This window comes from Erpetoichthys calabaricus, chromosome 16 (genome assembly GCF_900747795.2).
Source record: "Erpetoichthys calabaricus chromosome 16, fErpCal1.3, whole genome shotgun sequence".
Taxonomy (NCBI): domain Eukaryota; kingdom Metazoa; phylum Chordata; class Cladistia; order Polypteriformes; family Polypteridae; genus Erpetoichthys; species Erpetoichthys calabaricus.
This window is the reverse complement of record NC_041409.2, coordinates 3107619-3124373: the sequence shown is the minus strand read 5'-3', so window position 1 is coordinate 3124373 and position 16755 is coordinate 3107619. Positions and strand designations below refer to the sequence as shown.

At 42.3% G+C, this 16755-nt stretch overlaps 1 protein-coding gene across 1 annotated transcript in view; it reads left to right on the top strand.

Annotated features, from left to right (window-relative positions):
* LOC114666589 (protein unc-79 homolog) overlaps window positions 1–16755 on the top strand; it is a 223515-nt gene that overhangs the window by 153430 nt on the left and 53330 nt on the right. Inside the window, exon 32 of the mRNA XM_028821501.2 lies at window positions 5442–6635. Within this exon, the coding sequence (XP_028677334.1) occupies window positions 5442–6635 (1194 nt within the window). The remainder of the gene's footprint in view (window positions 1–5441; window positions 6636–16755) is intronic.

Here is a 16755-nt window from a genome sequence, read left to right as displayed (position 1 = left end):
TCACCATTGCTGTTTTCCCTTGGACTTACTTACTTTGACTTTGTTTGACTGGCTGGCATGTGATTTCTGACCACATTCAGCTCTGCTTTTAATTGTTTTGTGCTCACCATTGTAAGGTGGATGTATGAGCACTCAGTTAATTAAACAACAGTTTAACTTCGGCATTGCTGGTAATGAATTCAGACAATCAACAGGGGGCTCCAGTTTATTTGCGGGGTGAGTGAGGTGTCTCAGTTTCACTTTCCAGCCAGAAAAATGATGCAATATGTACAGTTTATGAATGAGGTTCAACAAACAGCAAACACTTCCACCTTCTCTGTTGTGGCTTGAAATGTGACGAAAACATACTTTCAAAAATAACTCAGACACACTTGTAATAAATAAAATAATACAATTTATTTACAACATACAAGTAATAGAAGGTGAAGATATGCAGGCGTATAAATAGATATATATGTGTATAAAATGATACAAGGAACACAGATAAAGAGTTGGGGTAACACTTTGGTGGTGGTTGACATTGTTTGACGTTGTCTAGCTTTGGCAACCATAGGGTTCTGTTGTATGAAAAATGTTATGATGTCCTTTCTTCTTTCTCTTTTTTTGGCCACCACTACAAAGTACATGGGATAAGTAACATATTAAAAAATATAATTTTTGAGCAGAGTATTCATGATTAATTTACATATCTTGCTGTCATTTCGTCTATTGCATCACTACATGGGATAAAAGTAGCAAATAGTATTGCATCTAGATATGTTGTAACCACAAGGTGGCACAACTGAGCACTGAACACCAGACACAACTCCATAAAAGACAGTTTAGGGTTAAAAGAAAAGGTTTTTATTACCCAGAGACACGTTCACCGGCTTTTAAACAATCCCACAATGTGTTTATCATTAATAAAGTCCCTTCACCTCATTCATCTCAAGAGTTTTACCCTCTGCCTCCTTGCTCTGACTCTGTTGGGCCCAAGAGCATTTTCAGTGTCATATTATTGCATGCCGGAATTATTTCCTGATCACATGAATCACAGCATATTTGAAACATCCCCCCCCCCCCCCCACCCTAAACAACTGAGGGGTGCCCAAGGACCCCACCCTTCCATACTACAATACCCAGGCAACCTTCTGGGAGTCCATGTTTGACTCTAGCCAGGGGAGCACTGCCACCTTTCATGCAGGGGGATGAATTGTTTAAAATGTCCACTTGTCCCTTGTCCATCCATTATTGGATCATGCAGACTGAGACAGAAACTGAGAACCATCCTGGCCAGGAGAATCATCCTCTTCTCCATCTATTACAGCTGTCCAGCCAGGAAGGCAATCATTCCCATCACCAGTTGGGATGCTAGTCCAGCACTTACAATATATAGTATATACTGTATGTATATATTGCCATGCGTGCATGTCAGAGGATCACCTTCAGGGCTCACTAGATGCATGTAATGCCACCCCCAGGATGAGAGGTGGTGCTATTGTTAACTGTCTCATCTACCTCTTCCTCTACGATGCTGAGAAGACACCCAGTGAGGGCAACTGACTCTGCCCTTTCCAGTCAGGTGCCTATAAAGCCTGGGCACCTTTGAAAGGAGCCATCTATTTGTTGACCCAGCAGACCACAGGACAGAGCTCCTACCAAAGCTGACCAGCTCAAGAAAGCAGACTAGCCAGTCTCAAAAAGCCTACACTTTGCTATTTGTTTTTGTTCCTTTTTCCATGCTAACGTGCGCTTGGTTTTCTTTGAAAACTCAAGTGATTAAATGGACAACAGGGTTGGTGACCCTCCATTCCTTTTGGACTCGGTCGTTTCCCCCATCCGGCCACAGTATATTTTGTACATGCACACTCCATGTTGCCACTATATTCAAGGATGGCATGTTTTGCAATTTTAATTAGATAGCCATGTTAACTTACTTCAGTTATTCGTTTAGACATGCAGTGAGAACACTGAGTGTGATGCCACCTTGTTGTGTCCATTTTTTTGGGCGCATTTACTGTTTCAGATGTACTGAGGACTGAAAATGACATCTCCTGTGGCTTAGTGGCCATTTTTTTCACCTCCTTGTACCTGGGTGTACACCGTTTAGTTGAAATGCATATTTTACAAGATATCTTCTCACTGGCGTAGCCTTCATTTATCAGTGCTGTTTAAATCCCTGCACCTACTCTGAGCTCTGTCTTCACAAGACGTTGGATAGGCTTAGAAATTTCCAACTGAGTGAACCGTCTAATTGTTTCCCGTCACTTTTAAGCTAAATTCACTCGTGATTATCTCCTAATGTATGTTCTGCATCCGGCTCTGCATGACTATATATATATATATATATATATATATATATATATATATATATATATATATATATATATATATATATATATATATATATATATATATATATATAAAAGCCAAATACCACTGACTCATCATGAAATCTCCTGAACCATGAGGACTTGGGTCTTGAAATTTGGAATGTAGGTTACCCTTGGCCTGCTCGCTAAGAAACGATTTTAAAACTTTCATTGCCCAACCCCATCTGTCCGCATTTCACGAGAGAATTACTTAGATTTAGATCTGGTTGTTTTCTATAATTTACTTGAACATTCCGATTGATTTTGCGACTTCATTGTGCTAAGTACCATAGTTCGCTTGCGATACTGACATATTTATGCAAATCCAAGAGAGTGGCTGTGGGCTGAGAGTAGGCGGGCAAGACCTTCCTCATCCACTCGCCAGCCTCTTTTCGAGTTGGTCTACCTCTTTCCACGTGTTGGAGTGCACCTTACCTCCACTTAGCTAGCGATACCTGTTTGTTCAGCAGACATTATCATCTACAGATTGTTAAGGAGTAACATTTGACGTTTTTGAGAGAGAGATCAGAGCTATGTGTGTTTTAGAGGGTAGCTGCTGATTGCTAGTGATATTACAGTCATATGCTTTTCTCCCCACGTGGGGAACACTCTCCCGTCAGAGCTGGACATGATCAGATATAGCGTCAACGTCTATTGATTTTTAAAGTTTGTCCTTTTTCATTAGTATGGGGTCACAGCCACGGGGTACAGCTAGTCTATATATCCATCCATCCATCCATCCTCTTCCGCTTATCCGAGATCGGGTCGCGAGGGCAGCAGCTTGAGCAGAGATGCCCAGACTTCCCTCTCCCCGGCCACTTCTTCTAGCTCTTCCGGGGGAATCCAAAGGCGTTCCCAGGCCAGCCGAGAGACATAGTCCCTCCAGCATGTCCTGGGTCTTCCCCGGGGCCTCCTCCCAGTTAGACGTGCCCGGAACACCTCACCAGTCAGGCGCCCAGGAGGCATCCTGATCAGATGCCCGAGCCACCTCATCTGACTCCTCTCGATGTGGAGGAGCAGCGGCTCTACTCTGAGCCCCTCCCCCTCCCGGATGACTGAGCTTCTCACTCACCCAATCTTTAAGGGAAAGCCCAGACACCCTGTGGAGGAAACTCATTTCAGCCGCTTGTTTTCGCGATCTCATTCTTTCGGTCACTACCCATAGCTCATGACCATAGGTGAGGGTAGGAGCGTAGATCGACTGATAAATTGAGAGCGGACCCCCCCAACGCCCTGGCTGCGCCTAGAAATTCTGTCCATAAAAGTTATGAACAGAATCGGTGACAAAGGGCAGCCCTGGTGGAGTCCAACTCTCACTGGAAACGGGTTCGACTTACTGCCGGCAATGCGGACCAAGCTCTGACACCGGTTGTACAGGGACTGAACAGCCCTTATCAGGGGGTCCGGTACCCCATACTCTCGGAGTACCCCCCACAGGATTCCCCAAGGAACACGGTCGAAGTCCACAAAACACATGTAGACTGGTTGGACAAACTCCCATGCACCCTCCAGGACCCTGCTAAGGGTGTAGAGCTGGTCCACTGTTCCACGACCAGGACGAAAACCACACTGTTCCTCCTGAATCCGAGGTTCGACTTTCTGATGGACCCTCCTCTCTAGGACCCCCGAATAGACTTTTCCAGGGAGGCTGAGGAGTGTGATCCCTCTGTAGTTGGAACACACCCTCCGGTCCCCCGTCTTAAAGAGGGGGACCACCACCCTGGTCTGCCAATCCAGAGGCACTGTCCCTGATGTCCATGCAATGTTGCAGAGGCGTGTCAACCAAGACAGTCCTACAACATCGAGAGCCTTGAGGAACTCCAGGCGTATCTCATCCATCCCCGGGGCCCTGCCACCAAGGAGTTTTTTGACCACCTCAGTGACCTCAGTCCCAGAGATCGGGGAGCCCACCTCCGAGGCCCCAGGCTCTGCTTCCTCATTGGAAGGCAATGTTAATGGGATTGAGGAGGTCTTCAAAGTACTCCCCCCACCGACCCCCAACGTCCCGAGTCGAGGTCAGCAGCGCACCATCCCCACCATATACAGTGTTGACACTGAACTGCTTCCCCCTCCTGAGATGCCGGATGGTAGACCAGAATCTTCTTGAAGCTGTCCTAAAGTCATTCTCCATGGCCTCCCCATGCTAGGTATATCCTGTGAACAGCCCAGTCAGTATTTGCACAACAATCGCTACACGACTTGCCACGATAATGTCAGGTGAAAAAAGGAAACAGTGAGATAAGACCACTCTCCCACACACAATGCTTTTTCCGTAAAGCAGTTTTTGACTGACAAAAACATTCCTGTCCTCGATCATCCTCCCTATTCGCCCAATTTAGCTCCCTGTGATTTTTACTTGTTCCTGAAAATCAAAAGTCACCTGAAGGGAACACTTTTTTCTTCAATGGATAAAGTGAAGACAGAAACACCAAGCCTGTTGAAGAGCCTCAAGCAAGAAGACTTCCAGCACTGTTTCAGTCAATGGAAGATTCGTATGGAGTGGTGTAGAGATCGGGAATGGGAGTATTTAGAAGGTGACAATGTTTAGAATACTGTAATTCATCAATAATTTTTTTTTTTACCAATCCAGTTATTTCTGTGTCTCACCTCATATAGACCTGAACCAAATCAACAGAAAAAAATCAAACGTTATTCCCAAGACATCCATTTTGAAACATTGCCTTGACATATTCAATAAATTTTGCCAGCCAGCACTTTTATGTTTTCACCAGAGGACTGAAGGAAACTGAGGGAAGGTTTTTAGAAAGAACCCCAGTGGACGGACTCTTCTCAGATTTCACTGCCAACATTTTATCAAGTCATTGACTAGTTTGCTCCTGGCCATGTATACTTTGTCTCTACCAGTCAACCTCCCTTATAATTCCTACATTTTTATCAGTGACGGTAGTTGCATGAATCACCCCGTACTCTTCCATACTTTTTAATGAGTGCCCACTTAGGGGTGTTTGCCATGACTGGTGAGAGGAGGGCAGAATGGTATGAGTTGTCACGTGTTGTTAATTTTGGTTAGCACTGTTTCCCCTTTACATTGCATTACATTACAGATTGTCTTTTTTCCATTTGTTTTAGGTGAAATCGAGTTGTCAGAAAACAGAGACGCGAGTGCCCTCCAGGACAGTATCCTACGCTGTGTGAGGGAAGAAAGCATAAAGAAGAAAAGACTGCAGGCCTTCAAGCAGAAGTCCTTGGACATCAGCAATACTGATTCCATATTGTTCAATCTTGATGATCACAGAAGAAAATCCTGCATCGATCGATGTGAAGTTGAAAAATATGGGGGAATACCCTCGTCGTCTAATGCCCAGCAAGGTGACCATTATAACAGATCATCTGGCCATCCAAATGATAAAGCCAAACCCAATGATTCTTTGGAGAAACCAGCACTGGGCGATGGCTTCACTGAAACCAAGAGGCCCATAATCCCTGAAGTAAGACTCAGCTGTATGGAAACATTTGAGGACAAACTGGAATCCCCAAATGGAGATCAACTGTCCAAGGAAGACCCAGACCTGATTGATTTGTCCTCAGATTCAAATTCCTGCCCTGAGAAGCACTCGATCCTCTCAATGTCGGACAGTGATTCCTTGGTCTTTGAGCCTTTGCCTCCTCTCAGGATTGTGGAAAGTGATGAGGAGTATGAGATCCCAAGCTCCCTAAACAAACTTAACGGCAAGGTCACTCCTTCTCCTTCAACAAGCAATACCCTCAGTTTGACCCCAGTGGTGCAAGTCAGCATTGACGATGGCTCCATCTCCCGTGAACTCAAGGATGCCACAGGAGAGAGCCCAGTCTCACATGGTGTAAGAAGAGGATCAGTATCTCCCACAGCATTGCTTGACTGTAAAGATCTCATAAAGCCAGCACAGTTTAAAGACTTGTCCAATGACAGCCCCATGACACTGAAACAAAAGAGAGATCTTCTCAGGAAAACCCCAGCAGTACCGGAACTTTCCCTTGATGATGTCTGTGAGGTGAACACCAAAACGGAGGGGGAGTCTGCCGGAGGACAACCTATAAAAAGCGTCTTCTTGAATGTCCCAGATAATTTGGAAGAGTGTGCTCAGAGTGACGTCCAGTCTGACTGTGAGAAATCCAGCGATCCAAAGCCAGAGGATGAGAATGAGGAAATGGAGTTCAAAATCCAGATTGTGCCGCGTCAAAGGAAGCAGAGGAAGATCGCCGTCAGTGCCATACAGAGGGAGTACCTGGATATCTCTTTCAACATCTTGGACAAAATTGGGGATCAGCAAGCAGGTGAAGCAGGTAAGGGGATGATAACATAAAGGTGTATATTGAATGTACTCAAAAGTGAAAGAGAGTGAAGTGTGTAACAGCGGAACCCCGATAGAAATGAAGATGTTGCATCCCAATTGACTCAGCATGATTTGTGATGCCACTTAGACGCTTTTTGTTTTCTGTCGCTAAAAGTTTCATCCTCCCGTAAACTCCATCTTGTAATATTTTCATTAACAGTTCAGGCCAGGTGTGGCTTTTGGAAAGGTCGGTGCTATTTTACATTTTTGGGCTCCTCCTCACTATGACATGTAGTAATCAAGAATTGGTTTCTTCTCCTATATGTCTTCCCATTGCTATGCCATGTTTGCTTTGAAGTTTCAGAATATTCACATATGGAGTAACATAAATGTATGCCATTCAGAGTCTTTGCATGTTGCCTTTTACAGTAAATTCATTTACTTCATGTCCAAAGGCTGTGATTTTTAGAGATCTTCAAGTACTCCTTTAATTAAAAGAAAAATCCTCTAGACTTCAATGGACACCCGGGCGTTTCAAACTGCAGTTTGTGTATCGCAGAACACAGCTCAGCGCCCCTGTTATCTAGGTTTATTTTTGATTGTTGCTCATTATGGGCACTAGTGTTGGATCGGTATTAAAATTTTGACTTTGGTATCGATACCAGCTTTCGGACCTCAGTAGCTACTCAGTTAGGTCCTGAGTAGCAGTTCCGAAGCAAATAACTGAAAAATCCAAAACATCCTGTCTTACTGGAGCCTCTCTGGTGTGGGGCACAATTGCTACACTAAGAAACACTTCGTGCTTGACAGCAGTGTAGTCCCGATCCCATCGAAGCTAGTTGGGGGGTCCCCTTTCAAGCCTTCGATCACGACAAAGCAATATTGTCCCCCCATGAAGTTCTGACCACATTGACATTCCCTCTTGTCTCCAGTACTTCTCTCTCTTTCGACTCTCCTGTTCACCCACAGGAATGAACAACAGGATCCTCAGCATGGCTGAGACACTGAAGGACACAACTCTAAATTTGCCTCCTATCCCAGGCACCTCCCTTGGCACCCAGTTCCCACTTCCTGAATCCTCCTTTGGTCTCCACAAGACCCCTGGAGTCTACGATCATCCCTGTCTCACAGCTCCTGAAGAGCCTTTGCCGTCACTCCACTTTGTGGCTTTCCCAACAGTGTCACCTACTTCTCCCACGCTGACTCAACTGCCCAATTCATCTCTCTCCTGTCTCCTTAACCACTGTTTCCTTCCTCCGTTTTTGTCTTTCTTGTTTTTTTTTTTCCACTTACTGACCCTTTTTCTCACCTACTCGGACCTTTTCAGGTCCTCGTGAACATAGGTGCTTCCCTAACGATCCACAGATAAGCTAAATGATGTATTCATGCAACTGAATTCCCCCCCTTATGCACTCCATGGCCACTTGTCTCCCCTGCACAGCTAACACTCACGACATCTGAGCTGCACCATTTCTATAACAAATCCTACACCTCTTTGGTCCGCCAAGGAGCCCAGACATGTGCTGGACCACAAACATCCAAAGTGTTTTTCATGATTTTGAATTTTATACGTCACCATGTGTGACTTCTCTGACTCTGCCCACTAGCGATTAGCCAACAAAATGACGGCACCCTTTAAAACACAAAAAAAGATGTAAGACAATAATAACTGTCAAAATGAAACAACAAGTAACAATTAATAAATCACATTTGTTCTCTATGAAACAAAACCTATACATGAAACAGCATGTCATGAAACCACCAGAAGAGAGTTCAGTGTTAAATAAACACTAAACCTAACGATGAGAGTGGAGGGGATGACTGGGGTCAGCACAAGGTGCTGTTGTAGTCTTTGATTCTAGAGGATCTAGAATGTTGTAAATATTATTTTAAACGTTTTAGGTGCCTGGCCTGATGTCTTTATTTATTTATTTATTTTTGTTCTTTGTTGTTTTCTGGATGCCATTTTGTTATCGGTATTTGGATGCAGTGCTGCCATTTTGTTATTTCTTTACATTGGCAGCCACTTACATTGCCATTCTATGATGGGTGACATTTGTATTCTGCTGCTATTTAAGTTGGATTGAATGCAAATCAAAGTCATAATTGCTAGCTTCTGGAAGACTTACATATTTTGGATTTTGGCATGCGTTATTTCAACCAAAAACTTTGGTTGATACATCGAGCTCTGACGATTTGTGTCTTTTTATCTTTTTGATTCTGATGCTGGCTCATTTCAACTTAGAGTCACGTTTCTTCTCCTGGGCTCATATTTATCAAGCATCTCAGAATTACTCCTAGGAACTACATTAAAAGTAGGACTAGGACATGAGAAGTATTTATGAAGTTATCCTACTCCCACTCATTAGTTAGATATATGAATTTGCATTTGAAAACTGAATAACATCACAATGTTACGGCAGCTTGAGTCTCAAAAGCATTACTCATGATGACATTTTGTAGTTTCCTTGAAGAACATGATAATGTTTGAAGTTTCCTTGGAGATCACAATGATGTTTTGTAGTTTCCATGGAGTTCACTGTGACGTTTTGTAGTTTTCTTGGAGATTATGATGACATTTTGTAGTTTTCTTGAAGAACATGATGAAGGTTTATAGTTTCTTTGGAGATTTTGATGACATGTTGTAGTTTTCTTGGAGATCATAATGATGTTTCGTCATTTCCTTGAAGATCATGGTGACATTGTGAAGTTTCCTTAAAGATCATGATGTTTTTTTTAGTTTTTTGATATTAATCTTATGGCTTCACCATACTAATAATCATATTAATAACAATGTTAAAAGAAGAAGAAGGAAAACATAATAAGGTAGTAAAGCTCCACATAACTTTGCAACAACATCTAAATAATACTGTATCAAACACCAAGATGGAAAGACTGTAACACACACACACCCCGATAACCAGCTTGTTTATTTAACAGTGAGTGACCCATAGCCATAATTTCAGAAAGATCACCTTCCCACTGTTATGGCCATAGTTAATGCCTCATAAAATAACAGTTATGCCGAAAGTAACCCCAGCTATAAGTGACGTTCACTCATCCAGTGTACAGTGGTGCCATGCCCCTCTCCATGATCCCCCCGATCTTCGGTGAAGCTCTATTTATCCAGTGCCCCAGGAGTCTCAACCTGCCTTCTTGAACCTTTCCAAGTTTGTAAAGTGTAACGAGAATGTCCCAGTTGTTCATGGATTGTGGAGCTCAGCGTACCTGTGTAACATTTCACTGAGCACATCTCTGGCACCAGTTGGGAGTGTTGGTCAAAAATCATTATATTGATTGCACTGCACAACAAAGCTTTTGCTTCTTGAACATTTTTCGGTGTTTCTTATAGATTTTGTGGTGCTGATCACAAATATCACGTACCGTTTCAGAGAAAACTTAAGTTTTGTCATGATTTTTTCTTATATTTGTATCCAAACATTTTCGTTCCCGCAAGTGACTTATCAACAATGGTTTGTGCAGCCTGGCATGTCCAGGCATGGAATCAGGCCAGGCTGGAAGCTGTTCTGTGGAAGCTGACATCCTGGGCAGGTCAGAATGAGCTTGACGCTGTCTCAGCATGCTATTAAGGTGGCTTGCATACACCGATCCTGCTCATTTGGTTAATATACAGTAGATAGTCAGTGTGTATGTGAAGTATCAGTATAGTAAAGTATAGTATCTGTAGCAATATAACAATAAATAAGCTTGATGCTATAGATGTTTTGGTGTTGGGCGATATGTCTCGTCAATGTTGTAACAGCCATGATACATTCTGCTATATATGTGGCGAATATACACTTGCGCCACAGAGACGTTGGATGACTGCTCTTGTGAAGAAAGCTTATCATCTGTGTTTGCTGCAAAATTGGTGATCAAGACAAGGAATGGGCGCCTCACATTTGCTGTGTGACATGTGCTGTCAGTCTGAGAGCCTGGCTCAGAGGCACTCGAAAGACGATGCCGTTTGCTGTTCCGATGATATGGCGAGAACAGAAAGACCATGTGACGGACTGTTACTTCTGTTTGACTAATGTGTCTGGTTTCTCTGCCAAAAGCAAGAAGTCAATTGAATATGCTAATCTGCCTTCAGCAATGAGACCCATGCCACATGACGACAGTCTTCCAATTCCAAAACCACCAGAGGCTTGGACCTTAGACGAACCAGATGAAGAAACTGCAATGTAGGGTACTGACAGTGACATTGACCCGGATTTTGAACCGTGCTCATCAGGCGATCCACATCTGATAACACAGTCCGAATTGAACAATTTGGTCAGAGATTTGGGTCTGTCAAAAGCAAAAGCCGAGCTGCTGGGTTTGAGACTGCAGGAATGGTGTTTGCTGTCACCAGGTACGAAAATGTCTGTGTTTCGAGGCTGACATCGTGATATAACCAAATTTTTTGCACAAGCTGACAGTCTCTGTTTCTGTTGTGACATTGGAGGATTTTTCTCGGCCTTGGGTTGTGATCACAACCCGGAAGAGTGGCGTCTCTTCATTGATTCGTCAATGTTGAGCCTGAAAGCTGTTTTGCTACACAATGACAACGTTTATCCTTCAGTACCTGTTGGCTATGCAGCACACATGAAAGAAACGTATGAGAATATGGAACTGTTGCTGAAGCACGTCCAGTATAGCAGGTACAACTGGAATATCTGTGGAGATCTTAAAGTCGTTGCACTGTTACTAGGACTGCAGCTCGGCTATACAAAGTACTGTTGTTTCATCTGTGAATGGGACAGCCGTGCCAAAGAGTCGCACTATTCTCGACAGAACTGGCCACTCCGTAAAGAGTTAATTTCAGGACAGAAAAATGTGGCACATGAATCACTTGTGGACCCGGCAAAGATATTTTTGCCTCCTCTTCACATAAAACTGGGACTCATGAAGAATTTCATGAAAGCACTGAACAAGGAAAGTGAAGGTTTTCGTTATTTAAGACAGATGTTTCCAAGAATAACAGACGTCCAGATCAAAGAGGGCATTTTTGTTGGCCCCCAGATCTGACATGTTATGAGTGACAAGCGGTTTGAAGATCTGTTAGTTGGGCCGGAAAAAATTGCCTGGAAACCCTTCAAAGACGTTGTTGACAATTTTCTGGGCAATTACAGAGCCCCAAACTCCATTCAGCTGGTAGACAAACTTCTCAAAGCGTACAAGACAATGAAGTGCAACATGTCACTCAAGATTCATTTCCTCCACTCACACTTGGACTTCTTCCCCGCAAATCTCGGTGCTGTCAGTGACGAACACGGTGAAAGGTTTCACCAGGACATTGCTACGATGGAGAGACTATACCAGGGCAACTGGAATCCGTCAATGCTTGCTCACTACTGTTGGACACTGCAACGTGATGCACCAGACATTTAATACAAAAGAAAATCAGGAGCAAAACACTTTTAATTCTGTTGAATTTAATAGCTTATGCGAAACATAAGTGTGACTAAATGCATTATTGTCAGTAAACATATAAATATCTATTTCTCAGAGTCCCTACTTGATGTAGTAAAACCAAAATTATTTTTTTGCATACCCAGTAGTTACCTTTCACAATTAGCAAAAATTTTGCAGGAAGCAAGACTTTTCAAAAAATTGTTGTGCAGTGTTGTTAGTAGGTTTAAAAAGATATCTTCTCAGACATGAGTCCATTAATTGACTGTTGACTGAATAGGAGGGTGATCCTTAAAAGATTTCCAGCCCAGATGTAAAAGGCAGAAATGAAAGTGACATAATGGAGCCTCGACTTTTGGACCTTCTGGTCTGCAGATGAAGGAGAACGACATGTGAATATCAGTGCCACCTCTCGACGCAGGCTGGATTTACTGTCACTACACCAGTCCTTGGAATGCTCACTATTAACACGTGCGTGACTCCATCAATCACCCAGCCCTGCTTAACTTCAGCGTAATATGCTGGCTACTACAGTACAGTTCGCATCCATGACCACCCGTGTGTTGATCCTATGATATAATTTGCGCTTCACATATACAGTATATGGTTATCCACTCTTCACATGTGTATCGATTTGCTTGACTGCAGCCTGCTTTAACGTTACGTTACGTGGAGTCGTGGAGAAATGCGTCAATCTGTGCATTACCTCACGCATTATAAATGTGTTCAAACTTGAAATTTGAGGAGCAATAGGTGGCAACAATCCCAAATTGTGCTATTACAAAGCTGCATTGTACATGTAACATTATCAGCTTACAGCACATGGCTTCTCCATCTAGATGGGTCGATCATGTAACATACAATATCTTTTACAAATATCTCTGTCGTATTGATATCTTTTTACGTGTTAATTGTAGTCCGACATTTCCAAAATCTTTAGCGAGATGTGCATGCTGATCTGTGCCTGAATGCCATCTTCTGGCAGCTCTTAGCAAGTTTGGACAGCTCACAAGCTCTTCTAAATCCCAGTGTAGTTAGGAGAAGTTCAATAAATTAGGAAAATTAATAAAATGTTTTAACTCCTAAGAGTTGGACCAAATTTGTGTCATTCCGGGATGTTTCAGTTAGGACGATTTTCTTCTTCTGTGACGCTTGATAAATATGGGCACTGGACTTTCACCAATTATTCTTAATTGTCTGCCAATTGAATAATCTGTCAGTAATGACGGAGGTATTTTTTAAAACTATGTTATGAATATAATCCACTTTTGTTCATTTTGCTCCCTGGAATATCGTAGATTATGGTTGCATCATTATTGGATTTATTAAAGATGTTGCACAATTATTTTCTTTGTTTATTTGTAGTTTTTGCCATTGAATAATTTGCTGTTCCCTTCTGCCTCTTCAATGTACACAGCTCCACCCTGCTTTTTGTGCGCGGGTCAAGTCTATTGTAAAGTTTCAGCGCATGACCAGCCTTTCTTGAGTTGCACGAGTCCTGCATCATCACTGTTACAAATGGTAGTTTTATTTAATTTTTTGCATGAAATCCTCCACCTTTTTGTGAGCCTGTGGACTCGTTTTGTGTTTTTATGCCCTCTGATTTTAAAATCTTCCATTAGCTTGTCTGTTGGCAGCTTGGTTTCAATCCTATAAGTTTATTTGCTCCATTTTCACTTCCATTTTGTTGTTTCATGTTTGACACCATTTTATGTTAGGAAGCATCCCGCATTTGTTAGTCAATGATGCGGCTGGTTGAAAAGGTCATGAAAAGGTCAATTCCTGTCCAAGTTTACGGATTCAAATTCCTACAACTCTCTGAGGGTTCAAATTTTCTGCTTTTGTTGCTTTTGACTATGATTTTTCTCAGGTTTTTGCTTTGTTGCAGTATTCCTGTCTTCCCCGGTTTTATTTTTTCCAGTTCTTGACTTCACCTTTTCTCAAGGTTGCTATTCAAATTTTGTATACTTGCTAGCCTTTAATAGCAGTGGCTTGTTTTAGCCAACCTGTTTTTTTAGATTTGGGCCTCCTTGTTGTTATTCTGGAAAGGTGGATTTCTTCTGTTTCTGACATCCCCTTTTTGCGGTGCAGTACATAATTCGACTCTGTCCCCTTGTAGTATGGAGTAGAACCATTGGGACCTTCATGATAATTTCAAAAGGGTAATCAAGAACTGAAGACTGAGTTGCTGTCTTCTCCTTTCATTGTCCAGTTTCCCTCAGAATTTATATGATTATATTATGAAGTGGAGTATCTGCTGGTGTCTAAAATAGAGATGGAAGAAACAGGAGGAAAGACTGAGGCTATGTCCACACTACTATGATTTTGTTTAAAAACTCTGACATTAGTCTCTATTTTCTCCCCAAAATTTGGAGACCCCAAAAACGGAAACTTCTGGAAATGCGCTCCAGAGCTGTAAACATCTGAAAATGACGGCTCCACGTTGTAATGTGTTAGAGCAAAAATGCAGTTTCTCAAAAATGCAGACTCTACTTACATTCTAATTTGTTGGTGCTTATTATGTGGCCCTTCCATAACTATATCCTGCTCATTACAATACCTCATTGGTCACATTCCTGCTCATCTGAGGGAATACCGGGCTTGAAAAAAGAGAACATTTTGGTTCCAACCCACCTATCTCAGTTTACTTATTTTGCGTTCAAAGTAAAACAAATGCATGATGGTGTAAAAAGTAAACAAAATAATCACCACACAAATAAAGTGACTGTAGTTAGTCAGACTCTCTGGTCAGCCTTTGGATATTCTTGAGCTCCTTTGCTTTAGTCATTTCAGTGTAGAAGTGATGCTTCCTTCCAGGGTGGTTGCAGTTTTATAGCCCAGGGACTGGAAGGGGCGGAGTCAGTTACCGTCAATGGGCGGTTTCTCTGGACTGTGGAGAAAGACAAGGACAGGATAGTCCTGGGCTGTTACAATATGCAGTACCTGGGAAGAACCTGGAGGGTGATCCTCTGACACGACTGTGTGACACCCTTCGTGGAAGAAAACCACTGGATAAAGAAGAGCTGCTTAACCATATGAGACTAAATTACATATTGTATAGTATGAATCCTGCCTACATGCACAAAGCCAAATAATTTACCAGTCGCTACAGTTTTACGATAAATCCTATGTCCGTCAATGTTATCATCCCTTCAAGGAAGACACTCCTTTTTCCCGTTTCCACCAATGTAGGTAAAGAGCTATGTCATTTACATTTTCTGTCATTTTAGTGTGGACAGAGATATTTTCATAAACAATGTGAAAATGCCAATGTGGCCAGAGAGCTTTTTTGTTTGAAAATGCTATTTTTAAATGAAAATGGAGCAGTGTGGATGAAGCCTAAGAGATGTGATATGCGGGTCAGAAGGCGGACAAGTGAGGAAGCTGACTCACCTGACAGAGGAATAAAGCCTATGAAGAAATGTTCAGTAGAGCTGCCTCTGTCTGCTTTTTATTTGTTACTCAACCCTAACCCTAATTTTGTTCCATTTTGGTGTAATCAAAAGGTTATTTCTGATAATTCCTTTCCTTTTCACTCCAAGCTGAAGGAAATCTGTTGGTACTGTAGATCAGGGGTCCTCAATCACAGTCCTGGAGGGCCATAGTGGCTGCAGGTTTTCGTTCTAACCCAGTTGCTTAATTAGAAGCAATTCTTGCCAATAATTAAATTTCATGGCTTGTTACTGCTTTAACTCTGCTATGTCAGGTCATTCTCCTATCCTTTCTTCCCCTTTCTATGGACATCATCCAAATGATTTGAGGGCTAAAATGGATGAGTAATTCTCAGACTTTCACTTTTTTCTCTTCGCTTTCCTTCCAAGTATTTAATTAAACCCAATAGTGCATGATAAATACACACAGGTGTAAATGGTAACAAGCTTAATGGAGAAATGCTGGTTTCTTTTGTCATTTGCATGTTATTGCTAATTAGGAGCAATTTAAAAACCAAGAATAGAGGTGTTTAAGACTAAAATAAGCAACAAGGGTTAAAAATCTTAATGAGCGAGATAACTAAAGTGAAGCAGAAGTGTTACTTAAGCAATAAGTGCTTCTTATTAAGCAATTGGGTTGGAGCAAAAACCTGCAGTCACTGCGGCCCTCCAGGATCGTGATTGAGGACCCCTGCTCTAGATGATAATGTGGAAGGAACACCATGGGAGAGAATTCTGCAAAAGTCACTAGATTAAGACTTGGCCGTCTAATATTATACTTTCGAGAAGTCCCCCAGGGATCTTACTAACAATAAAGGAGGGGATCGACCAAGAAACGTTAAGTAAAAAGATGGGTTGTGGATGTTTCCAAGGACCCCTCAAAGGGCTACAGTAATTGTATTGAACCAACTTCAGCATGGACATGTTTTTTTTAAATTTTCCTCAGGATGGTTCCCTTTCAAACCCCTCTGAGCTTCTTGTGAGGAGATGAGCTGAGGCCAAGTGGCCAAACTTGCAGGGAGGTAAAAAGAAAAGAGGTGGACTGCAGTGGATGTGATGATTGATTCTCTTGTAGTTTTTTGGAAGTGGAAGCACATGGCCTTCTAGTCATTCTTGTAGCAGTGTGATGGGTGTCAGGTCATTCTACTGGTCGACCATCATTTCATAGCTTGTTTGTGAGAAAGCCTTCTGGTACAAATGTATATACCTGGAATAATATTCAATTCCGGAAAGGATGGGTTTACTCTGCAACCGTGTGCTCAGCTCACCAGGTTTCCTAACGTACACGTCATTCACCAAAATTGC